This window comes from Chelonia mydas, chromosome 13 (genome assembly GCF_015237465.2).
Source record: "Chelonia mydas isolate rCheMyd1 chromosome 13, rCheMyd1.pri.v2, whole genome shotgun sequence".
Classification (NCBI taxonomy): domain Eukaryota; kingdom Metazoa; phylum Chordata; order Testudines; family Cheloniidae; genus Chelonia; species Chelonia mydas.
Window position 1 is genome coordinate 11,535,262 of NC_051253.2, and position 25,138 is coordinate 11,560,399.

At 39.3% G+C, this 25,138-nt stretch overlaps 2 protein-coding genes across 8 annotated transcripts in view; one reads left to right on the top strand and one right to left on the bottom strand.

The window, feature by feature from the left end:
- Nucleotides 1-375, bottom strand: part of RAB22A (RAB22A, member RAS oncogene family) — a 32,083-nt gene extending 31,708 nt beyond the window's left edge. Inside the window, exon 1 of the mRNA XM_007059775.4 lies at nucleotides 238-375. Coding sequence (XP_007059837.1) covers nucleotides 238-273 — 36 coding nt within the window. The 5' untranslated portion in view covers nucleotides 274-375. The remainder of the gene's footprint in view (nucleotides 1-237) is intronic.
- LOC102934476 (serine/threonine-protein phosphatase 4 regulatory subunit 1) overlaps nucleotides 275-25,138 on the top strand; it is a 40,897-nt gene continuing 16,033 nt past the window's right edge. The window contains exons 1-11 of one of the 7 annotated variants that reach the window (XM_043527572.1): nucleotides 275-412; nucleotides 889-933; nucleotides 10,699-10,831; nucleotides 11,977-12,083; nucleotides 14,362-14,504; nucleotides 15,035-15,181; nucleotides 18,904-19,011; nucleotides 20,148-20,213; nucleotides 21,643-21,801; nucleotides 22,687-22,880; nucleotides 23,334-23,782. In XM_043527572.1, the coding sequence (XP_043383507.1) occupies nucleotides 10,734-10,831; nucleotides 11,977-12,083; nucleotides 14,362-14,504; nucleotides 15,035-15,181; nucleotides 18,904-19,011; nucleotides 20,148-20,213; nucleotides 21,643-21,801; nucleotides 22,687-22,880; nucleotides 23,334-23,782 (1,471 nt within the window). In that variant the 5' untranslated portion in view covers nucleotides 275-412; nucleotides 889-933; nucleotides 10,699-10,733. Of the gene's footprint in view, nucleotides 413-598; nucleotides 749-888; nucleotides 934-1,822; nucleotides 1,968-9,601; nucleotides 9,703-10,698; nucleotides 10,867-11,976; nucleotides 12,084-14,361; nucleotides 14,505-15,034; nucleotides 15,182-18,903; nucleotides 19,012-20,147; nucleotides 20,214-21,642; nucleotides 21,802-22,686; nucleotides 22,881-23,333; nucleotides 23,783-25,138 lie in introns of those variants that run through there. The other 6 variants (XM_027822233.3, XM_043527570.1, XM_043527571.1 and 3 more) reach the window with 6 other exon arrangements.

Here is a 25,138-nt window from a genome sequence, read left to right on the forward strand (position 1 = left end):
ATCCTCTCACCACAGGAAAAACACCGCCACAAACCACCCTCGCTTTAAAGCAGTTTTAAGGGCTTTCGTGATCATACAGGGCAGAAATCCCCCCTCACCTTTCAAATGAATCCCTCTGTGAGGGAAACTCCCCCCTCCTTCATCCCCTCCCCCATTCACCAAGGCCGCACCAGGGGAGGGGCTATACAGCAGCCCCCCCTTCCCTATCACCCCAGATACACCCAGCAGGTGACTTACCCCCAGCAAGCAAACTTTCAGCTCCCTCAGAGCCATGGCCAGGGAGGCTGCTGCCTTAAAGAGAACCAGAGGCGCAGCCCAGCGTCACCATAGCCCCCACCCTGAACACAGGCAGGCGGGTCTCCCGAGGAGACAGAGGGCTCCCTGCTACTTCCCCCCCAGTCACTGCTTACAGGTAACCCCCGCTTCTCAGGCGCCACACACCAGACGCCATCTTGGGCAGCCCATACGAGTCACCTGACTACCCCCCCTCCCTCCAGGGGCACACTTTTTTAAAGGCTGTAATTTTCCTGTCTCCTGGGGCTGCCTAGGCGCTTGGGGGGCTACCTGCTTCCAGGGCAGCATTTGTTTATTAAAATCTAGTGGCGGGGGGGCGAGTTGGGGTTCAGCCGGGGTCAAGCAGCGCAGGCAGCTCCGCCCTCTGCCCCCCCCCCCCTTCCCCATGTCCATTCCAAGATGGCTGGTAAGCAGCTCTCGCTCCTCTCCTTCCTGCTCCGTGTGGGGTGTGCGGGTGTGTTGGGGTGTGCGGGTGACTAACGCCGAACTGCTGTGTAACTTCGTGCGTGCCTCTTTCCTCCTCTGTCTCTCGTCCCTCCAGAGAGCCTTGTGAAACCAACCCCCCGTGTCTCTCTCTTTTGTTTTTGTTTGTAGGGATCCCTTTGTATTTTGTGGATTTGCAGGATGACTTAGATGATTGTGAGTAACTGTTTTTACTTGTTTTACTCATTCACCCACATGCTCCTTTCTGCACCGCCCCACCCCATTTCCCTCCCCACGCTTTCATCCAGATTAGGGTGAAAGGAAGAGGCTTGTGAGGCTCATTTTACTGATAGGTGAAAGATCAGAGAGGGCTTGGGTTTTCTTATCTAACACACGGACACACACGCAGTCTTGAATTTTCATGTTGCTGCTGGCAGAGGGGTCTCTGATACAGTAATTTTTGTGTTTTTATGCTAAATTTTTAGGGCGCCTTATGCCACCTAACTGTTGTGATTTGATTTTTTTTTAAAAATGCTCATTGACTCAGTAAAATCCTTTATTGTAAGAAGGGAAAGGGACTGGGGGCTTTAAAACTCTTTATAAAATGATAGGTTATTTTATTTTAAATATCTCACTAAAACACACTACAGAAAGCTGTGGGTACAGGAGGGAGAGAATTAACCCTAAATGAAGGAGGCTTGTCAGATCTGGATACATGGGATGGACACCTGAATAACAGGGGAAAAGGGGACAAGTTAATTCAGAACTGTCATAAGCTATGATATTTTGAGGGATGTTTCTAAATTGTTTTCATAATTTTTTGCATGTCTAATTGTAACCCCAAAATGTCAATCTTTCATCATACACAGAAGATATAAGGTATTTCTTGCTTAGCAAAAAGCCTAGCACGCATTTGGGTGTTGCAGAAATAATACTTTAAAAACTGAAATGCAGTTAATTGCCAGAGAAGGAGCCTACATTTAGGTCTGTGTTGTTTATAAAGTTGAGAGATGAAGTAGGCGAGGTAATATTTTTCTCTCCCACCAAAAGAAGTTAGTCCAGTAACAAGCTTTCAATCTTATACAGAGCTTTTCTTCATTTCAGGTTTATAAAGTTGACATTAGTTCTGTTGCTTGCAAAGGACGTTCCTAGCAGTTGGCCTAAGACAAGGACTTTTTGTTGTGATCACTTGAATGAGTGAGATTTTTAAATGATTAATTGAAACACACAGGACAACAATTTTTTACAAGGTGGTTATTTGTTTTGCGTTTCTTATGCCATTATGAGAGTTACAGAGATACGGAAAAAAGTATGATCGCTTTCTGTGATCTAGACTCATAGTCTCAAGTGCTAGTGAAGAATATTAAGGAGATCATGTTCAACCTGTTACTGTAATACTCCTCCCTTCACCCAGTTTTCTACAGACTTCTCACTATCCTACTGAGGTCTGTCTCGATGAGGTTGCAGGTCTCATACATTCTCTCTTTAGCATCTCTCACTGTGACTTTTTAAAACATGTGATTACATTACTTTCCAGAACTGCCACTGATTTGTTTGGAAGGAAACTTCAATCATCGATTAATTTTGAGTCTGCTTTTAAAAACATCTCCTCTACTCATGGCAGATTTTTACAGAATGCTTCATTGTGACATTTAAAATCTCCCTCCAAATTTTTTGTACCCTCCCTTATTTAGGCCCTGGTTATGCAGTGAGCTCTGCACAGCAGATTCTTGTGTCTATGTAAAGCATTCTTGAAGGATTGGGGCCTCATGTCCCAATCCTGCAAAGGGATGTGCATGTCAGAAGCTTCATTGTCAATAGGACAACTCATACTTAAAGTTGAGGACATACATGTCTTGAGTACATATGTGTTTAGTGGCTTGAGGGCCACAGACTCCTACAGTGTGTTTACATTGTAATAAAACACTGTGGTGGGGCTGTGTCAACTGATTCGAACTGTGGGGAGAGGGGGCGCTCAGGCTGCGGGGCTATAATATTGCAGTGTAGACATTCTGGTTGGGCTTGAGGCCCAGCTTTTGGACCCCAGTGTGGTACTAACTGGCACTTTGGATGGCAATTTGAGTTTATCATTTGAAAAAAAAAATTGTGAGTGTTTTTAAAGTTGTTGCTTTTGAGGGACCTGTTCTGTATTGCTTAGACAATCCTGATTTGTGGGGGGGATGGCAGTTCAGAGACTGGGCTATAAAAATTGTCTTAAAGCTAATTGAAAATTATATGGAATCGCTCTTTAAAGTAGTGAAATTTTGCAGGTCTGGATTTGTAGGGTTATGCTTGTATTTTGCACTTCAGTTCATACATTTGTCTCTCTGGGATATTGGTTTTAAACAGAGGGCTATTGCTTGCTAAGTTTGTGCCATGACCTCAAACAACACCAAGTACCTTTGTTGAGCAGAGGATTTAAATTGGGAGCAGATTGGCTAATACACTTCTGTGTGCCCACACTGGATTTGAAAGAAGCTTCTCAAAGCCCAGTACATCCCACCTTAAAGTTCCATTAATAACAAGGGGAGCCAAAATAGCTGGATCTGCAGTTTAAACCCATTAGTAGAGTTGAAAATCTGTTCTATTTTGCTTTTCTCTGCCACAATTTAAATAAATAAATAAATAAACCCCCTTATAATCCAACCAGAAAATAGTCTGTCTATGTCTTGCCAACTAATTCTTCCCCCTTCGATTGGAAAAAGTGAAAGATGCCTGTCTGCCAGCTGAACTCTTCTGTTTTCAGTGCAAGCACCGTACAAGCAACAGTCCAAACCTCCCACGGTGTCCTGCCAATGTGCCTGGACTGACTTGGAGGGTACCATCTCCAAGGGTGAAAGGGCAGTTCATTCTCCATGGCCAGTGAGTCCTTGGCTTCTTTGCCAAGGCTATCAGCAGAAGTGTCATTTGTCCTGGTAACTTGACTAAAATAGTTTTATGATTGTAAGCCAACCTTCTGGCTTGGGGGATGAAGCTCAAGTTTGCCTCATCTGAGGATTTTTTTTATCATTTTGCAGTTTTGAATCTAGAATGGTGATCCAATAATGGAAAAAGTGTGCTTTGCATATGTCTATTTAATCATATCTATATGTACCACTATCAGTTTCACATTGAGATAGACCTAATGCAACATGTTGATTTATCACTACTATGGCATGGACAGACGGAGACAAATGTCTGACTTGGAGTATTGTTAATGACACCTGTTTGCATTTTTAATTCAACATCAAGTTCAAAACTAGAGTATGAACTGCTCCTAGTTGGTGTGAAAGAGCACCTAGAATTAAGATGCAAAATCTGAGAACTCAGTGTGTGGTCTTGATAGTTTGTTGTTTTTATTTACAGAAGGTCTCAGAAGCCCCAGTCTATATCAGTTGTGCTAGGTGCAATTGTGCTAGGTGCTGCAATTAGTCTCAAAGGGCATGTCTACACTGCAATTGGGAGCTTGCTTCACACTGCAGGTAGATGGGAGCTTTGTTTGAGCTAATAGCAATGTGGGCATGGTAGAACGGGTGGCAGCTTGGGCTAGCCTAGCCACCTGAGTGCAAACCTGCCCAACCCTCTTGGTATGTACTTGGATGGCTAGCTTGAGCCACTGCCCGTTCCATGTGACCACACTGCTATTTATAGCTCAGTGGCTTGAACAGAGCTAGCACGTATCTCTCTACCTGCATTGAGAAGCATGCTCCCAGTTGCAGTGTGGACATACCCTAAGGAAAAGGTTATGGAGCATTTTAAGCAACTCATTGCAGTAAATCACTAAAACTAGATCTATGGTGTCTGAAGGAAAGAAAGCATTAAATAGTGGAGATATTGGTGAGGAGATGTAATGTGCTACAACTAATTTTTATTAAAACAATCAAACAAAAAGAGCCAGAAGAGATCCTGGGAATTATGGAATGGGAAATCTCCCCTAAATTCCAGGGGAGATGATTGAGAAACTAATTGTGGATAGTGTGATACTGCACTTGAATAAATATTAACTGAGGGTCAAACCAATACTGACTTTGTAAGATACTTTTTCATTCCCCACTGTAAAAGCTGTCAAACCTGTATACAATTCTTTAAGAAGATTAATAAAATAATAAATGAAGCTGATTCTATAGGGTTTTATTTAAAAACTCCTTTTGTAAGACTAAAGAAAATACTGGTTAAGAAATGAAGTTTTATGGTGGATTTAAAAACTGAGTAGGTGAGAAAAATGTAGGGAATGACTGTTCTTTGCTCTTTTGAGAGATTAATAGTTCTGTAGGGGTGGGTATTGGTATTAATATATTTATTAGTGATTGGGTGGGGAAAATGGGCAATGAGATGGTGGTATTTGCTGATGTCATTAAATTGTTTGGATATGGCAGGATATGAGATTTAAGTACCTTTGGGACGGTCACATGATATATTAAATTCAACTTCTCTGGTGCACATTGGCTACACTAGTTAAATTTCCTATACACTGATGGATTCTGAACTTGTCCACTTGATCTTCTAAGTGGGAAAATATGCTAGGCCTCTCAGTGGATAGTTTAATGGAACTGTGAGCCCTGTGTGTGTCAGCAATGGTGAAAGCATATTGGGTGCATTAGAAATAATAGTTCATGATTTTCTGTATTTTCTTGTAAACATGCTTACAATATATCCAGAGTACTGTGTGCACTTTTGGTTTCCTCACTTTAGGAAAGAGAGTTGAGATTAAAATGGTCCAGAGAAGGTCAGTGAAGATGGTTAGAGTTATGGTGGAATTTATTTGGTATGAGTTGAGAGGCTGCTAAAACTAGGATTATTTAACTCTTTACATTCTGTATGTAACAAAAGCAGTGTGTTCTGTAGCTGCTCTTCAGGGCCCAGATCGTGCAAGCACTTAAGCATGTGCTTAACTTTAGTAATTTGAGTAAAGTGAAGTATGTGCATACATATTTACAAGCTAGTGCAGTAAACTTCAGAACATAGAACCATGGTTGGTTGGTTGGTTTGTTTGTTGCAATCAGAGTTACAGGGAATTCTACTGCAATAGTCAATATTATGAAGGTTATAGTGGCAACTGGTCAGTTCCTTCATTTTAATGTGGTTTTCTAATACGAGAACAAAGGGGTACTTGATAAAATTAATGGCTGATAAATTTAGTATGAATTAAAATAAATATTACTTCACGTGACATGTTAGTTTAAAGAATTCACTGCTGTAGAAATATGTTTAATATGTCTGGATTTTAAAAAGAACAACCTTTATTATCAATAGTATTTCTCATTATAGCAGGTCAGACAAGAGTAATCAAATTTCATGCTTCAGTATGTAAACTGATTGCTGCAGAGTCAGGAAGGAACTCCAAGCACCTTCCACACAGGGCATAACTTACTCAGAGCTTTTTGTGATGGCATCAGAGTTTGGCTACTGTTAGTTAGGATATTAGACATGATGGAGCACTAGTCTTATTGAGAATGGCATATCTTATGATCTTAAATTGATCTGATGTTTGCTACACTAACCTGGAAAGTCTGTTTCACCACTTTCAATCCTTCTTTGGTCTGAGTAATGTGTTTTTTGATTGTTTTGTTTTTTTTGTTTAATGCAGATACAAATCGCAAACCTATAAAAGGATACTTATCTGTAGGCTGGTATTGCTTCTAAAATAATTAGTAATGCCACCTGCAAGAAGCAGTAATGGCTAGTTAAGTGGAAGTACATTTTAGTTTCCAGGTTATAGGTCACCTGTGTACAGTAGTATATCTCTGTGTTGCTATACTGCCCCCTCAAATGCCATATCTGTAAAAGATAGTTGTGAAGTAGTTCGATGATTTAAATATCAACAGAAAAAATACTCAGACCCTTATTTAAAAAAAAAACACAAACCCAATAAATATTAGCATGCCTAATTTGCGTGTACAGTTATCTGGCTGTGGGTGCGTTTGTGGTAGCTGAATGTGCACAAGTAAAATTGAAAAATTGGGCCTTCACGTTAATCCCAGTTTTCTTCTGCTTTGCTTTGTGTGCATGATTCAGCCCTTACTCAGACTCTTGTTCGAATATTTTCCTGTGAAACTTCATATTGCAGTAGAAGAGGCCAACTAGCTTTCTATTTTTTTTTAAGAGACTATGATATCAAATTCTGTCATCAGCTGTGTGTGCACCATTCCCTTTGAAGTAAATTAGCTGTGTGCCTATCTAAAGGCAGAATTTGACCCTACGTATGAAGGACATCCTGTGTCTGAAACCAACTTTTTTGTTGTTTTAAATTTAGTTTTATCTCTTGGCAGGAAGTCTACAGTATGCTCCAAGAGCCCTAATTTATAATGATGATACTAGAGGGGCATGGGCCCCTTTCTGTAGTACGCAAATGTTGTCCAGTATTACTGATGGATACCTCTCTGTGAGGTTGGGGAAAAAAGACACCCTTCTCTAGGATGCATATTGTGGGGGAATGGGGGTGGGGAGGGGAGAGAAAGAGTAAAAAGCAAATTTGGCATTTCGCAGTGACTTCACATTTTGTTGTTATTTCATATTACTCTGAAAATAGCTATCTACATAGTTTTAACATTTGCTGATTGATTCTCCAAATAATATACCCATCCATATCAGTCTAGTATTTATATACACTGCAGTATCACTCTAACACTGTCATTGGTAGTAGCGAATTTTAATGTGGTTCAGAACCAAAGTTTGTTATATCAAGGCACATGTTAAGAAGATCTTTGGAGAAAGTGTTGACCTTATTAAACCTAATGCTGTAATAAATGAAGGATGAGAACCAGAAGTGAAGGTGTTTATCTTTATTAAATGCAAGCATTTGAACCCTGTGAAGAGTGTTGTATCCGATAGCTTGGAGAGTGTAAATGACAGTGTAGATATAATTTTTTTAATGTACTGGCAAATCCAAATTTGAATATGAATAGACAGGTATAACAAATATTTAATGAATATAAAGCAGTCTTGTGCAATTTGTAACATCCCATTTGGAGGGATTTTAATTATTGGCATGTCAGCTATTGGGAAGGTACTCTTCTTAAACAAAATACTTTAAGATAAAGCTTTACTTCTTCAAAGCACTTTACATAAATCAGTTAATCTTCACAATGTCCCAGTGAGGCAGATTAAGTATTATTCTTCCCATTTTACAGAGCAGGAAACTGAGAAGTGATAAAAGATCCTCTCTGGCTCACTTTGAAGTATGTTGCAGAAGTTCCATTGATTTCACTTGGAGTAGGACTGGGTCCAATGTGAATATCCCACCCCAAAGTCCATTGATGGAGTCTGTCAGAGCCAGGAGATGCTAGATCACAATCCATTAGACTATGCATGCATCAATTTAAAATTAAAGCGTAACAGAATATACCTAATCAATAAGTACAGTAAATAACTGATTACTTGGTATTTTTATTGTGTTGTCTTAAGAGCTGCTTAATTTTATATATACAACAGTAACATTTAGCATTTCTTGCTCTTTGAAAGTTTCCACTAGTTTGAGAGACTTCCTTAGATGTATAGTGAGGAATTCTGGTGCAACCAATACCAATGTTGTAATTATGATCACAGTAATTACGTAGATTATACTATATTTGTGGGCTCTGTGTACAGTTTCCGCACCTGTTGACATCATTTTACTAAGATTTAAAGTTCAAGGGACAAAGTCGAAGGTATAGCTGAATGGAGGTCATCTTTATTATACTATATGCAGCTTAGTTTGCTGTTAAAGTTTATTTCTTTAAGGACAGAGGTTAGAAATATCTTATCCAGTGGATCAAATTATATCTATTATTTATGCGTGGTCTGTAATGTTTACAGGACTAGAAACCAGTGACAACAGATGTGGTGAAGGGCAAATACTGGCAGAGTACTGTTTGGGTAACAACATTGTTAGCAGTCTGAAATCACAAGAAAATCCCACTTGCATGGAGATGTTTATGTATCTTCAGAGGAAAACTCCCAAATGTGCCCACATAGTAGGGGAAAATTACTAGTACTTATTACAGAAATTCTGATCCACCCTGCATTGCCTGCCTGAAAATAAAATGAGAAACAAGGTGGGTGAGGTAATATCTTTTATTGGACCAACTTCTGTTGGTGAGAGAGACAAGAAGTCGATCCAATAAAAGATATTACTTCACCCACCTTGTGTCTCTGATATCGTGGGACAGTCATGGCTACAACAACACTGCATACAACAATGAAAATAAATGGTAACTTTCCCACTCTATCATTATACCAGCCACTCCTATGTGATTTGTTTAAAATTATCCAAATTAGTGTTTCAACCCCTTGCATTCAAAAAGTGTTAAGCTTCAAAAAATCACAAGATTAACTTTATAATCACGAGGGTTTTTTTTAAATGAATGTTGGGTTTTGTATTTGCCTTCTGTGTTTGAGCCTTTACCCTTTGTTTTCAAGCTTTTCTCTACAATCACAAGGGCTAGAAACTTTTTTAAAATGAAAGATAAGATTCTCATGTAACTAATCGCATGATTCCAGGAGCTATGTCTTCAAGAATTACACTACATATCACACGATTCACAATAAATTTGCAGAACTCCCCCCTTCACCTCCCGCCCCCCGGATAACTGATTTTGGCTTGGGTGCTAGAGTCAAATCAGCCGTATTTTTATAGACATGGGATATACACCCCAGATAAAATTCTTTCTTCCCAGAAGACCAAAACAGTTTGCTAGGTTCTTGTGATATGTGTATCCCTAAAATGTCAACACTTGGTCAAAATTTAAACAAATATTCATTTTTTTCAAGACAAAATCAGGGTTTTTTTTTTTCTTTTTTCTGAAATGTGTTTAAGAAAAAAAGCCATTATAAAACCTAATATTCATATAAATATCTTCATGGCTTAAAGAAAAATGAAAAGTATTTTTGTTTGAATGTAAACATTCACTTACAGGGTTTGGGATGTAAACTCTGTAGTACTGAGCATGAGAATCTGAAAGTGAAACTGAATAGTCTTCACTGCTGAAGCTGAGGGGCAAAATGTAAGCAAACAGCAGAAACTGAAAAGTAAGATTATTTTTTTCATTTTTAATAATCTAAGGAATTATTAGTAACAGGTAAAGACAAGTTTCTTAGATATTATCTGACAGTACTTACTGAATAGCACTCAGGAACGCACACAAATATTGAGAGCTTTAAGGCAGCGCTATTTCCAAAAAAACATAAAAAGCTTATAGAAATTGATTCTGGATTTAATTGTCCGTGTAATCACAATCACATTTTTGGTGAATCGCTGTTTCAAAAAGATGATTATGTAACTCGAGTCTTTGGGTGTGTTTACACAAAAGAGCTTTTTGCTGGCATAGCTACTCCAGCAAAGTCCCCTAGTGGATATTCAACATATACCAGCAAAAGCAGTTCTGTGGGTGTAGTTACACCACCTCCCTGAATGACACTGTGTTCAAAAGCACTCTTCTCTTGGAATCTTTGAGTATACATCTGGGATTTTGCTAACATAGCTATGTTGGTTGGGTGTGTATCATTTCCCCCATCCCCCACTCCTAGCTGACATAGCTATTTTGGCAAAACTTTACAGCATAGAATAAGCCTTAAGAGGGAACTTCACTTACATGAAGGAGTTTTGCATTTTCCAAATACAAACCAGACAGGGCTGAGGCTTTCAAACCATCGATAGGAGTTTGATGCACAGCTCTCATTAATTGCAGTGGGAAATGTGTCTAGGTGGCTTTGGAAATCTCAATCTATATTACGTATAAGGGACAAATCATGACTTTTGCAGTCATTGTTAAAATTCCCATTTACTTCAATCAGACTGACTTCCCTTATGGATTCATCCTTAAAGCTTAGTTGTTGAAGTACATGGGGGTGTGGTCACTGACCTCTCTAAGTGAAGAGTTGGATTCTGTCTGAGCAGTTCTCGGCACTGTACTGATAGTTGGCGCTGTTATGCAGAATATTTCTAAAAGGGATGCTGCCAAGGAGATGTATTTAATGCTGTGATTTCTTCTCTAACTGACATGTTTTTTGTTTTTGTTTTTAAAGTTGGGTTTGAAGACTATGGACCAGATTGTGATAGCATGAGGATAACTGCATTCTTGGACATTCCGGGACAGGATAACTTGACTCCGCTTGCTCGTTTGGAAAAATATGCTTTTAGTGAGAATATATTTAATCGGTAAGGACATGACAATTAGACTAATATTCTTAAAGGTGAGGCTAGAAATTTCTGCATTGTTACTTTATTCCCCATAGTTTTCTAGTCATTATGTTAATATTTTTTTATTTAATTCTGAATCTTATTATGGATTTTAAATGAAGAATAAAATATTATGATACTATACCTCTTGTCCATTTTTTAAATGCATATTTGTTATGGTTTTTATTGCAGTAGAAACAGGATTATTGCTGTACATAATTTCTACAAGGGCCCAGTTTTCAGTTTTGGTCACCTTAATAGGACATCTAAATCCCACAGTTCTACACTTGGTTTGGGATGTAGCCGTACTGCATACCTGTTCTGTATGCCTGAACATTTAAAAAGAAGATTGGCCATCCTTTTAAGGTGCAGAATGCTGCACTTAAGAGGGAAAAATTAAATGTACAAATACAAATTGGGGAATAACTGTCTAGAGGGAAGCATTGCTGAAAAGGATCTGGCGGTGATAGTGAACCACAGAGTGAATGTGAGCCAACAATATGATGCATTTGCAAAAAAGCGAATACCATTCTGGGGTATATGTATGACCACAAGAGGCAGTTGTCCTACTCTACTTGACACTGGTGGCCTCAGCTCGAGTATTTATCCAGTTTTGGGCACCACACCTGAAGAAAGATGTGATCAAATTGGAGAGAGTCCAGAAGAGAGCAACAGAAATGCTGAAAGATTTAGAAAACCTGACCGATGAGGACAGGCTAAAGCAAACTGGGTACATTTAGAGAAAAGAAGACTGAAGGAGGACCTGAGAAGTTTCGAATATGTTAAGGCTATTACAAAGAGGACGGTAATCAATTGTTCTCCCAGTATAGGTAGTTAGATCTATTAGGAAAAACTTGCTAACTATAAGATAGTTAAGTGGTGAAATAGGTGCAATCCTCATCATTGGTGATTTTTAAGAACAGGTTAGACAAATGCCTGTCAGGGATAGTCTATAAATATTGGCCTGCCTCAGTGCAGGGGACTGGACTAGATGACCTTTTGAAATCCCTTCGAGCCCTGCATTTTTATGATATTCTCCCCTGCCCCTTCCCCTCTCTTTTCCCCCCCCCCCCCTCCAGCTGTCAGCAGGATGTTAAAGTGCACGTTATGTTGTCCCTTCGCAGACAGATTATTGCCAGAGGTCTACTTGATGTCTTTCGAGATTTCAGTAATAATGAAGAAGATTTCTTGACAGTAATGGAGATAGTGGTCAGACTGTCCGAAGATGCAGGTTTGAGATTCAATTTCTTAATTTTTTAAAACTTACTACTGCTTGGTTTGGATTGACAAATACTGTGTAAGGGTTTGTTGAGCAGGAGAGACAGGTCTATGTACCGTGAACACCTTGTGACCTACTTTTTATTCAGCTCTCCACTCTATCTTTGTGTATGTGATATATGCTCTCTTTGGAGAGGTGCGAGATCTGTTAGTGACTGAAGGACATGGCTTCTGGCAGCAGTTCCACCATGCAACACTTAGCAGCCAGGTGTATCAATGAACTCTTAGTTTAGAAATATACACATTTTGGAGTATATCTTTGATCTGTCTGGCTCTTCAGAGGAGGAGGAAGAAGGAATGTAAATGTGTTAAAGCACAGGGTAGATGGAGCAAAACACACTTGTTTAATGTACCTTATGTATTTTATATGACACCCATTACCGTGGAGTCTGAATATCTCACAGTCTTTAATGTATTTATCCCATAACATCCCAGAGGTAAAAAGTGCTGTTTATCACCATCTTGCACATGGGGAACTAAGACCTGGAGACGCTAAGAGACTTGGCCAAGGTCACACAGGAAGGCTTGGACACAGCGGGGACTTGAATCAAGGTTTCCCAAGTTGTAATCCAGTGACCTAGCCACTGGACAATTCTTCTTCTCTGGAAGTCGTTACTGCTTTGCTATATGGGAGCCATAGCGATTGGAACACTAACTTCTGTGTTTTTGCTTATTGCTCTATGGGCTCTGTCTTAAAGTCAGCTCCTGACTTAAAAAATCAGAAGGCAAAGTCTGTACATAGAAAAAGTACAAACATAAAAACTTAAGCCAAAAATTTCAAATCTTCCGTCTAGTTAGTCACCAGGGCTAGGATTTTCCAAGGTACTAAGGGATTTAGGTACCCAGATCCCATTAAAATTCTGTGGGAGTTGGGTGCTTGACTCCCTTAGGTTCCTTTGAAAATCCTGCCCCTAAAACTATATTTTCATTTAAATTAGCGATGAGTACTTACAAATTCCACTGAATTCAGCAGGCGCAGCAGGTTTTCAGGACCTCTAAAAACCAGGCCACTTAATGCAGGTGCCTAAGAATAGGTCTGGGTGCTTAACTTTAAGCACCCAGGATTGAAAAAAGTTATTTCCCAAAACATTTCTATACTTACTAAGAGTAGTTAGGGTAAAAATATATGTAACCCTCCCCCATAAGCCCACCCACACTTTGCTCTACTGTGTATATTATTGTGGACAAGTTAACATGGATTGAAGAATTTAGTATTTGAAAATGATGTTTCCTGATGTTTGTGGGGGGTTGGTTTAACATATGCATTAACATACGGTTTTGGGAGTGTGTTTTGGTCACATATAATTTATGTATATTTAATATGACAACTTCTGTATGTGATTGCTTTCTTTGGGTTATCATGTGCTGAGTTGATGCCTGAACTAGTTAACTGTTTAAAGTTTCGTTTCTATGATATTTTTCTGCTTGTTTCTTTTAAACCTATCTGTCTTAAAAACAATTGAAAAATGTTAATTGCAATGAGGGAGAAATAGCTTTTAAAATACATGTCTCTAACTTGTCAGTAGTTACATGATTAATATGGCAAAGTTTAACTATTAATTAGTGATTGATTGCTTTCTCTATTGTTCTATGAGGGACTAAAAAATGTTGCCCCTTGGCATGCCTAAGGTAAGAAAATAAAGCACAGGTCCCCAACCTCTGGGATGTACGCTGTCTGGGACACTGGTGCAAAAATGCAGAAAACATCTAAGTACTTTTCTATATCCCAGTTGTGACTTTTAATGTTATTTTTATTATTAAACTACACCTAGGAATGTACAGGATGCTTTTCAAAAGATGAAAAAAATCCAATGAACCTTAGCAAAACACAGGAAAACGGTGTGAAAAATAACGTGTATATCCCTTTTCCTTTTGACTACTAGCTACTTCCACACGCATTGGCTCATAGATAAATGAGGTACTAGTATGCAGAAGCTGTAAGGAAATTAGTTATAATGCATGAAAAGGGCCAGATTCTCAAGAAAGATAGCTATCCATTTGTTTAAAAATATGGCTCTAAGTGTCTTGGGCTGATGGGAGGTTATATTTGAGACCGTTTGATTTCTCAGCTGACCTTTAAACACAGATATTCTAAATAGTGACATTTCAAAAAACAGGATTTCTTTTTTTTTGCTTTTCATAGTTTCACAAGAGGAAATGCTACTTGTTGAATGTATCTGGTTCTAACTTCAAACTTACTAAAGCCGTTTTGATTTTCTCTATGCTGTCAGAGCCTACTGTACGGACGGAACTGATGGAACAAATACCTCCCATTGCCATTTTTCTGCAAGAAAGTCGACCAAACTTCCCAACAGCATTTTCTGACTACCTTATGCCCATTGTAGTGAGATACCTCACAGACCCTAACAACCAGGTAGGAAATCTCAGACTGTAAAAGTTGTATAGTTAATTCAATCTGGCATGTGGACCGTTCACAATAGGGAGGAGTTATACATTAATTTCTATTAGTAATAATAATACTTAGATCTTATATAGCACTTTGTACATAGATCTGAAAAGCACTTTACAAGGGACATCTGTATCATTCCCATTTTACAGATGGAGGAACTGAGACATAGAGACTGGAAATGACTTTCCTAAGGTCACCCAGCAGGTCAATGATAGAGTCAGGAATAGAATCCAAGTCTCCTGAGTCCCAGTCCAGCGCTCCAACCAGTAGGCTAGTACCCAAAGTTGGGTTAAAAGTCCCTTTAAAATCCTCAAGTTTTTCTGTTTATTACTAAGAATATCTTAGTTTTATTAAAACTGATTAGCTTTTCACTGTTTCCTCGACTTTTTGCACTCCATTCAGCGAGAACAGATATTGACTTCACTTTTATGGTTCTCATAAAATACTGCATTTACAGTGTATTTTTTCTAATCTTTTCTTTTGCATGTTACTAGGTTAGAAAAGCAAGTCAGGAAGCACTGCTGATACTGCTAGAACAAGAACTCATTGCTCAAAATGATATTGAAAATAAGGTGTGTCCTATTCTGTTGGACCTCTCTGCTCCAGACAGTGACGATGAGTACAAAGTGGAAGCAGTGAATGTAAGTGGCAGTGAAGAAGATTTTTTTGTTTTAAAATTGTATCCCCTATTTGGATGCTTTTTTTTTTTTTTTTTTTTTTTAATTGGTGTATACGTTGGTCCGTGCAAGGATCTGGGAGATGAACTTCATATTCAAACTTTTAACTTGCTAATTAAGTAAACTAGTTAACTGGAAGGTTAGTTTTAATTCTGCCTGTACTGTCACTTACCTATTTCTCAGTTGTCCAGTTACAAATGATCTTTCTGTAAAGGACTGACCAGTTTCCCAGCCCCTTTCCAGTGTCTCAATATGCATGTCTGCCTGTGAGATTTAAACAGACACACACACCCCCTAAAAAAACAAAACAAAACTAGTGAATGAAAATTACACTAACTTAAGTTCTGGAATATGCTGTCTTTCAGTCTCGGCCAGTGCTGGTAAAACATTTCTAGATCAAGGAATGTGAGTTGATCAAAGTCCTCTTTTGTAAACCTTCTGGAATGGAATTAATTCCTGATATAACGGAAAAAAAAACCCCTTAGAATTATGATTAAAACAGAGATGCAAGATGGTATTGGCCATTATTTTGAGAAGTTAGAAACCAGTGTTAAAATCCTCTCTAAGCTTGGAATGCCAGCTTCAGATATGGTAAGCCATTCAGGCTTGAACTTATGGGGTCATTAGTAACTTGTAGTATTGGGCCCCTTGGGGCCCCAAACTTTCATTATTGTCATCAACGCGAGTTGTGCCATTAACTTGAATGGGAGCAGGTTTGGGCTCTTAAACACTAATTTGGATCTCTTATAAGGAACCTCGTCTAGTTCATAAGAGATCACCAGCTAAAGTTGAAGAGGTGAAGAAAGCAAGATGGTAATGAGAACAATGTCACAGTAAGGTTTTTCGGTCTGCCAAAGATAGAAGCACTTTGTGAACCAATTCAAATAACTTTTCAGCTAGTAAATTTTCTGGGCCTAGTACATGTGGTCAGACAGAAGAAAATTCCGAGCCCTGCATGAGTGAAGTTTTTGAGGAATCCTTTGGACCCTCCTGCTTTTGAGACTTATTTATAACTCTTCTTGGAAAAATCTTTTTTTTTTTTTTCCTGCTTGTAAATGTTGTTACACCCACCTTGTATAGCTTTCAGTCATACAGTTAGTCAGACTTTCCAAATCTTATTTTCCTAAGTCATTTTCAAGAATAGGCATCATCGTGGTGTTGACAAACCATTTCACTTGAGACCCTGTGCGGCTCCATCTCCACTCTGAACTAGGGGGAGTGATCTTCCGGCTTGTGTGCACAGACTCACGCTAGCTCATAGCACTCTAGCCGCGGTAGCAGGCAAAGCAGCAGTGGAGGCTTGACTTAGCCATGCAGAGTACAAACCCACCTGAAAGCAGTGCTATGTACTCCGCACGGCTAAGCCATGCCACAGCTGCCGCTACTTGTGCTACTGTGGCCACACTGTTATTTATACTCACATTAGCTCGATGAGAGCTAGTGTGAGTATGTGTAAGTGAGCAGGAGAATCGCACCCTAGCTCGTAGTATAGACGTAGCCTAATGGTGTGTCTGCACTGCCATGGGAGGTGTCATTCCAGCACGTATAGGTGTAACCGAGCTAGCTCTAATTTCGCTCGCTCGGGTACCAATAGTGGTAAAGCTGGGGCAGCGCAGGCTTCAGCATGGACTAGTTGCCTGAATACATACCCAGGGTCCCAGGAGGGATTGTACAGCCTGTGCGGTTGTCGCTTCACTGCAGTTGGTATCCAAGCTAATTAGATTAAAGCTGGCTAGAGTATGGATACACATGCTGCAGTTGCACGCGTACCTCTCCCCCTTTCTCCCCCCCTCCCCCCCCCCCAACTGCTTTATGGACATATCCTTAAAGAGAGACTGTCAAACAGCACAGCTTCAAAATTACCTATATGGAAATTATAATGCAGTTGGCTTAACTGTCTGTGATGGAATTACTAATAGTTTCCTTAAACAAAGGGATATTTTTTCTGTATATAATGTTCTTGGTATGTAATGCTCCAATAGGAACTCTGTTATAAACTTGTGCCCCTTCCTCTGACTGCAGCATCAGTTAATCTACAGTCCCAGAGTAGTGCTGACATCACAGTGTTAATGCACAAACAAGCAAGCAAGTAAGCAAGCAACAAAAGCTATGTTAATTACAAGTGCAATTAAATTCATAGGGAAAAATCAGTGTTCTCCATATTTGGGAAAAGATCAGAATCCGAGTTTATATTTTCAAAGTGCTAAAAGATTGTTAGAAACTGAGAGCAAATAAAATCAAAACACTTGGCAGCATCCCTTAAATTGTTGCAAAGGTCATAATTTCCCCCCGTGATCTCTTTCTGAAGTCTTCAGATTTCTACCCTGGTTCTTGTTAACTTTATAGAGAGTATGAATGATGATTAAAGTCTTAGGTCTCAAGTGTCTTGATGAAAAAGCAGATTCTGTTCACTTACAAGAAATCAAATTTGGGTTCAGCAGGGACCTCTGACACTTGACCTCTAAAATAGCTTTACCAGCTAGATTCCCCTTCCTTGCCTGGGAGTTGGTTATTACTCAGACTTCCAGGGTGACATCTGAATACCAGATGTCTTTTTGAAGGATTGACAGTTCCATTTAAAAAGTGGGATTGTACGGTATTCTTCCTTAGTTTTTATTTGGCATTCTATCACAAAGATGGAATATTCTTAGGAGTGGTACTTGTTTTTGTAGAGGTAGAAAGTATATCTTTTTTGAAAATATTAAAATGTAGAGTTCTATTCAGTCAGTAATATTTGTATCAGTATGCGATCCTTGCTCTGTGGGACACTGACCTAATCAATGAAAAGGCATGTGGAAGCCAGTAAGCCCTCCCTCTCTCTCTCGTCACAAATTTGGGACTCCTCGTGCACTGCAGTGAAAAGACAGCTGAAAGAGTGTATATGGCTAAAGTAATTAAATGCTACAGGTAACATAGTTTGTGGTGACCTTTGAAATTGACAACTTCACACAGAAGCTTGAATTAATGAGGGTTTTTTTAAGCAGTTAGTTTATAAACTAACAGCTAACTGAATCTGAATTCCATCGAGTTGTGCACTAGCTAACCTATATAACCATGTTGTCTTAATCATTGTTACCATTGTCCGTCCTTCCCTTTGTCTGTCCTGTGGTTGGACAAACTCACTTTTTTTTTTTTTTGTCTTCAGTTTAGGCCCTGTTCCTGCAAAGAGCTGTGTACATGCTTAACTTTAAACACCTGAGTTGACTAATTGAAGCCAAGGAGACTACTTGCATTCTTAAAGTTAAGCATGTGCTACAGTTTTTTCAGGATTGTGGGTTTTGGACAGCATCTACCACAGGGGGGCTTCAATCCTGGTATGGTCCTCCAACACTGCTGTCACATATATTTAAATGTAATCCACACTATGAAATAGCTTGAGAATCCTTGGATTAAACCATATATAAATTGTTGATTTCTGTAACTCATACTACGCAATTTAAAAAAATAAAATCTCAATCTTCTAATACAGAAATGTTATGCATAACAGTATGGTGTCCGTGGATTTTGTAGTTTTAATAACTCCTGGCAAGCAAAAACAATGTCAATTTAACTCATACAATAATTGTATTTTAAAGTAGTAGTTTGTCTTTTGCTTTCAGAACTATTCTTTTTAGAAAGAAAACTTGAAGTAAAAGTGCTTGGTGACTATTACATTAATGTTTTCCCCCCTCCCTTCTGTGTTATAGATAATTTGTAAAATGGCTTCTATGCTGAGCAAAACTATTATTGAACGTATGCTACTTCCCCGTTTCTGCGAGCTGTGTGGTGACGGGAAACTCTTCCAAGTCCGTAAGGTTGGTATGACTTGTTTCAAAACTGAAAGACTTCAAGTACATTCTACAGTATTTTTAACATCTACATCAAATTATCTTTAAGCAAAGTAGTGATAGGAATATAATTTCAGACTTTAACAGTGCCTCTGATTTTCCTTTTTCAATGTAAAGGAATTTCCTTGTTTGTTTGAATTGTGTGTTCTATCTTTAAAATATAATGCTCATGAATATGAGGTACCCACGCCCCTAGCTTGAGCCAAATATAGGCCTTGATTCAGCAAACCATGTAAGCGTGTGCTTGAAATTAAGCCAGTCAGGGCCATAGTGAAGATAGTTTTGTCAATACACTTAAGTACTGACCTGCGCACGCTTTTTTTTTTCTTCTCCATTTTTGACAGCCTCTGCTCACATCTTTAAAATATTCAGGTGGCGAGCCCCTGCGGTCCATTCAGCGTCCATTGAAGTTGATGAGATTCCTCACTGATGCAGAGGTCCAACCTAGGGGTATCATTGATTTCAACGGTGCTGTGTATGTACCACAGGGGGCTGCCCTAATCAATCTCTTGTTCAGGACTGGTTTCAGAGTAACAGCCGTGTTAGTCTGTATTCGTAAAAAGAAAAAAGAAAAGGAGTACTTGTGGCACCTTAGAGACTAACCAGTTTATTTGAGCATGAGCTTTCGTGAGCTACAGCTTACTTCATCGGATGCATAGCATATCGTGGAAACTGCAGAAGACATTATATACACACAGAGACCATGAAACAAAACTTCCTCCCACCCTACTCTCCTGCTGGTAACAGCTTATCTAAAGTGATCATCAAGTAGGGCCATTTCCAGCACAAATCCAGGTTTTCTCACCCTTCCCCCCCCCCCCCCCCACATACAAACTCACTCTCCTGCTGGTAATAGCCCATCCCTCTTTGAAACCTCTCTTTATAATATATTATTATAGGACTGAGGCCTTAGCCTACTGACAAATTTAAATTCTGTAAATACTATGTATTGTAAAAGACATGCCAACTATTGAATCCAGATTTGATTCTTAGGAGTGAACAATAAGGGGTAAAATTCTTGACTCTAGTCAGTAGCAAAACTCTCATTCATTTCAGTGGGGCCAGGAGTTCACCCATAACTTTTATTGTTATGGTTTTTTTAGGTTTGTGCAGCTAGCTTTGGCGATATTTGTAATGCAGTTGGACAAGAAGCCACAGAGAGATTTTTGGTATGTAAAATTTAGAGATATACAAAAAGATTTGTATTTTGCTTGAGCTTTCATATCTGCTTTTACAACTGAAATGTTTTAACAAGGAAATTACCGATAGTAACATTTAGTTTTCTTTGAGACAAAAGACAAACTTTTGGATAACTCTTTCTTAAATTTAAACCTGATTCACTGGTTTAGTTGCCATTGGTGGCAAAAGTTTGTTTTTTAAAAGAGACTTTTCAATTTATTTTTTAAGACACTGTTTATGCAATAAAGGAGGGTTCTTTTCAGTGAATTTATTAAATTATCAGGAAACAATCAATTTGAAATCTCAACAATGGTAAAAAATTGAGTTAAAATAATTTCATGATTTATATCTATTCATGAGTGCTCTGGCAACTTTTGTAGTTTTATATTAAAGTTTATTATATTTTAAATGTTTATTTTCTTTCTCATCCTGATATTGTATAAAAGATGCACCCAAACAGTAGGCTTAACTTACAATATTCACTTTTCTTTAGGTGATAGTGAGTAGTTTTTAGGTGTCAGTGCAGGAGCTAGCTGTACTTATTGCAAGTGAGAGTCCTGATAAAACACCACAGTTTGTGCCTCTAATATTGTGTCTATATTGCTTTTAGTGAAAGGCAAGGAAAAATCAATTTTGATTTGAGTATGATTGCTGTACAGATATGTATAAAATAGCATTTTAACAGAAACACAGAGGTGTTTGCAAGAGTCTAATTAAAACAGATTACTTTCTTCTGCGAATAGTTGGCTATTTTCCCTTTGCTAGACTTGTTAAATAAAATCCCAGAAACTTGTGAGAGTGTGAGAGAGGAAAAAAAAACAAAGGGTAGTGGTGGTGGTGGGGTGTTCTTAAGCTAAACCCAGTAGTTGACTTGAATGCTCCTGAGGCAGTAATTCCAAATGAGGAGCTGGTCTGGTACTGAATAGGAAGATCGTGTGTTTTGCAAGTTAACAGTTTTATGCCTCACCTCCAACATACTTTTTTTTTTTTTTTTTTTTTATAAGCACAGGTAAAAGCACAAGAGTATTTTTAAAGTGATCTGAGTTTTCTGTTCCCATCCCTCGACCCTCCCCAGACAGGAAAGAATTAGTTTCCCATGCTTAATAAGTTATCCTTACACCAAGATATGTTCGCAGAAAAGAAAGCCTATTACTAATTTTCCTTATGCCCCTCCCCGTAATTTAAATGTTAGCAAGACACAACTGAGATGAATGGGGGAGGGAAATTTTAATTCTTCAATAATTAATATAATTATAATTATTTTTCTTCTAAGTCACTACTTTCACATCCTTTTTCACCCATTGCACATAAACTATTACCAACTGCTTTTTCCAAGTAATTAAACCAACAGAAAGTGGTATCTTGTACTGCAGCTTTAATACCTGTTTGATTAGCTATAGTTTCATTCATTTTTGACAGATTCCAAAGTTTTTTGAACTCTGCTCTGATAGTGTTTGGGGAATGCGAAAAGCTTGTGCTGAATGCTTTATGGCTGTTTCTTACACCACATCCCCAGAAGTTCGCAGAAGCAAGCTGTCCCCTCTCTTTATCAATCTTATCAGTGACCCCTGCAGATGGGTAAGTAGATGGGGAGGTACCTCTGACCTAAAAGAAATTCATGAAGGCAAGCTACCTTTTTCAATTACAAGGACTTTTAAGTGGCCAAACCAGGGGCTTAATAGCAAAGGTAGGTCTCCTGTATAGGCACACATGTTAATTCTCAGTCTTGGTCCCTGAAATGGAGGACACTGAGGGCAGTATGGATGCAACATGCATATGCTTCCTTAAGGCACACATGCATACCCTGTAAAATTAGAGGACAGATTAAAATCCAATTACATGGGCTGTACAGTCACCACCAAAATCTGATAGCTGGATATGTTAGGATCATGGGTATGTGGTCTGCTCTTTTTAGTTTCCATATACACTTTAGAAATGTAAAATTCATGCTTAGAAGTTGGGTGTCATTCTGGACCTTCTAAATTTTGGCCCGTCAAATGTGGGGATGGTCCTTTAAATTTTTTTTGAAAATGTCGTAATGGAGATTACATTTAACACTGTGTAAGAATAAAGAAGCATTTTCATTGTCACGATACTGGGTGCACAGGGTTTTTGGACCATGTCTATGAAACAGTTGTGATTTGACTTGAACTTTGTAGTGAAAAGTTAAATAAGTCAGATGAATTATATTTACTAACACATTTTGCTTCTGAAATCCCCTTACTCTGATGTCTTGCTTTTTCCTGATTAAACTCTAGTAGTAAAATGTAATAAACGAAGCCAGGACTGGCTTAATAGCATACTCTGAAAAACTTAGATAATAGCAAAGTATAACCTTGTACATTACTATTTAATATAGTAAGAGCTAAATTTGAGCCACATTTCATATTTCATTATTAACAATTTGCCAAAAGGCAGCATGGCTACAAAATACGTCACATGTTTATTTTTGTACTGTGCCAGGTTCGCCAAGCTGCTTTTCAGTCTCTAGGCCCGTTTATTTCTACCTTCGCAAACCCTTCTAGTGCTGGCCTTTATATTCGGGAGGATGGGACCCTCAGTATCCGACAATCAGCACAGGATGTGACTTCCAGTTCCTGCCAACCAGGCAACAATGCAAATATCACATCTGCCAGTACGAACATTGTATCCTCCAGGTAAAGCTATGGTTGAAGTGCGAAAGGGGAGAGGAAAACTGACAAAACATTTTTTCCTCCACAATCTTTGAGTTAAGTCTAGTTTTAGTTGATATGATCTTGTGTTTAATATATGTGACTAAAAATAAGACCTTTGGTAACGCAGATGTAGTTTCAATAATGGTGTAAAATGTGGGCTACACATAGGTCTGATGAATTGCCACATGATTTAATCTAGCTACTTTAATGTTTCACCAGTAATTTTTTGGAGGGCAAGGGGAGAGAGGAGGGTTAAATATATTGAAACTAGAGGTGAAACAAGTAGTTCTAAAGCAGGATTTGTCCTCAAGTAGAATAGCTACACCTATTGTAATTGCTCTTGCTGCCTTATCTACAGTGTGTGTCTTTTAACTGAAAAGTATTGTTTTAGGGTCTTTACCTTTCATTTTCCTAATGCTATGTCTCTGTTCTCAGTTCAGAACAACCAATAGAAATTAAATTGGAATCGTCAACTGATGGGACTTCAGCCAACCCCTTGATCTGTGTTGAAAGCCCAAGGACAGACCTACTGAAAGGAAGTTCGAACAGTTGTGGTAGTCCTGGAGAGGCTCTGACTAGATTGTCCCAGAATGACAAAACCACTGCTTGTGTGATAGAAGGCATTAAAGACTGTCATGTGAGCAATTGCCAGGGAGTGAACTCAAGGTTCCAGTCTGCTGAGGATGTCTTTAATACTTTCCTGTACTGGCGCCCTCCACTCCCTGATATAAGCCAGGACTTGGAGCTGCTTCAGTCCAAGACTGAGAAGCATGAAGAAGGCTGCTCTATGTCAAAGGCGATGTGTAATAACTGTGTTGCCAGTAGTGAAATAAAAAAAGTGCTGGAAAGCTTGCAGGAGCACATGGATGATCCAGATGTTCAAGGTAAAAGCCTACAATAGTAGTGATGTATGGAGGTATAGTTTCTGATCCCTCCCTACATGAGGCTTCCCACACCCTTCAAAGCTCCTTATTGCAGCAACCCTCTCTTGCCTACAGTTTCTCAACCCGTGGGTCAGGACCCAAATTCGGGTTGCCAGAATGTTTCAGGGAGTTGCGTGTCAGTTCTGTGGCTCCTGTCCCAGAGGGCTGCCTGGGCTCGCCTCCCTGCTCCAGGCACTGCAACCTCTGGAGTCCCAGCACCACTCAGGTTTGGCCCAGACGTTACGATGACAGATGTCCGGGTAGGCCAAATTTGAGTGATTGGCACTGCAACCCGCTGAGCCAGGTCACAACTCGACTCTCATTTGATCCAGTCAGCCTGGGAGTGGTAAACCAGAGAGATGCTGCAACCCTGGAGGTTGCAGTGCTCGCAGTGGAGAGCCACATCCAGCCAGCCCAACAGCATAGGAGCCACCGCTGTGGGTTGAGTGCCTGGCAAGACCCAACCACCCTGGGAGGGCAGGATCCAACCAATACCATCCCAGGGCCCCCACCCACAGACTATTTACTGAGTCACAACAGGCCATAAACATTTTCAAATGGGTCCTGAGCCCCAAAAGATTGAGAACCACTGGAAAAAGTGAGTGGTGGGGATGGAAGGCACAATAAAAATATAAGAACAGGAAACTCAAAGGAGGAGAAAGCTTAATGACTAGGAAAAGAGCAAGAGGTGAAGTGGAACTGAAGCATAGGAATTGGCATCAGAGTGGGGAGTCGCATGGCTGACACATACAACAGAAAATAAAGAAAAGGGTTTGGGCTACTAAGAAACAGTGAAGGAGTTAGACAGGTAAATCTGTATCTTTTCCATCATACCCTCTACTGTAATGTCCTTGCTTTTCATCATTCCTCAGCCAGGCAACCTTCTTCCCTTTCAGAATAAAGATGTGTGAATGCTCATTTCTCTTCCTTCCTAGCCAAGCTGCCAAAACCCTCTAATATACCTCTACGTGACCTGATCCTCTTCTCTTTTTTGTTACAGTCATCTCATCTCTTCCTGTCTACTCTTAAATGGGTTGTTTTGATCCATTCCTGAAAGACAGTTCACTAGAGAGACATTCACTAAATACTTCCTCTTGCTTATATATGATCAGAAATGGCTTCATCTATGTGTATGTGATATTTTAGGAATCACCCAAACTGGTAAGGGGTTCTGTCACTGCCTGCCCTGTAACTTTGGGGTGACTTAATGCTGTGCTGCTGTGGCTCAGATCCCTGCTAACCGGTAGGTTGCCATAAGGACAAGGTCTCACCCTGGCTTCCACCAGCTTCCACCAGTGACAGCAGGGCGACACCAAC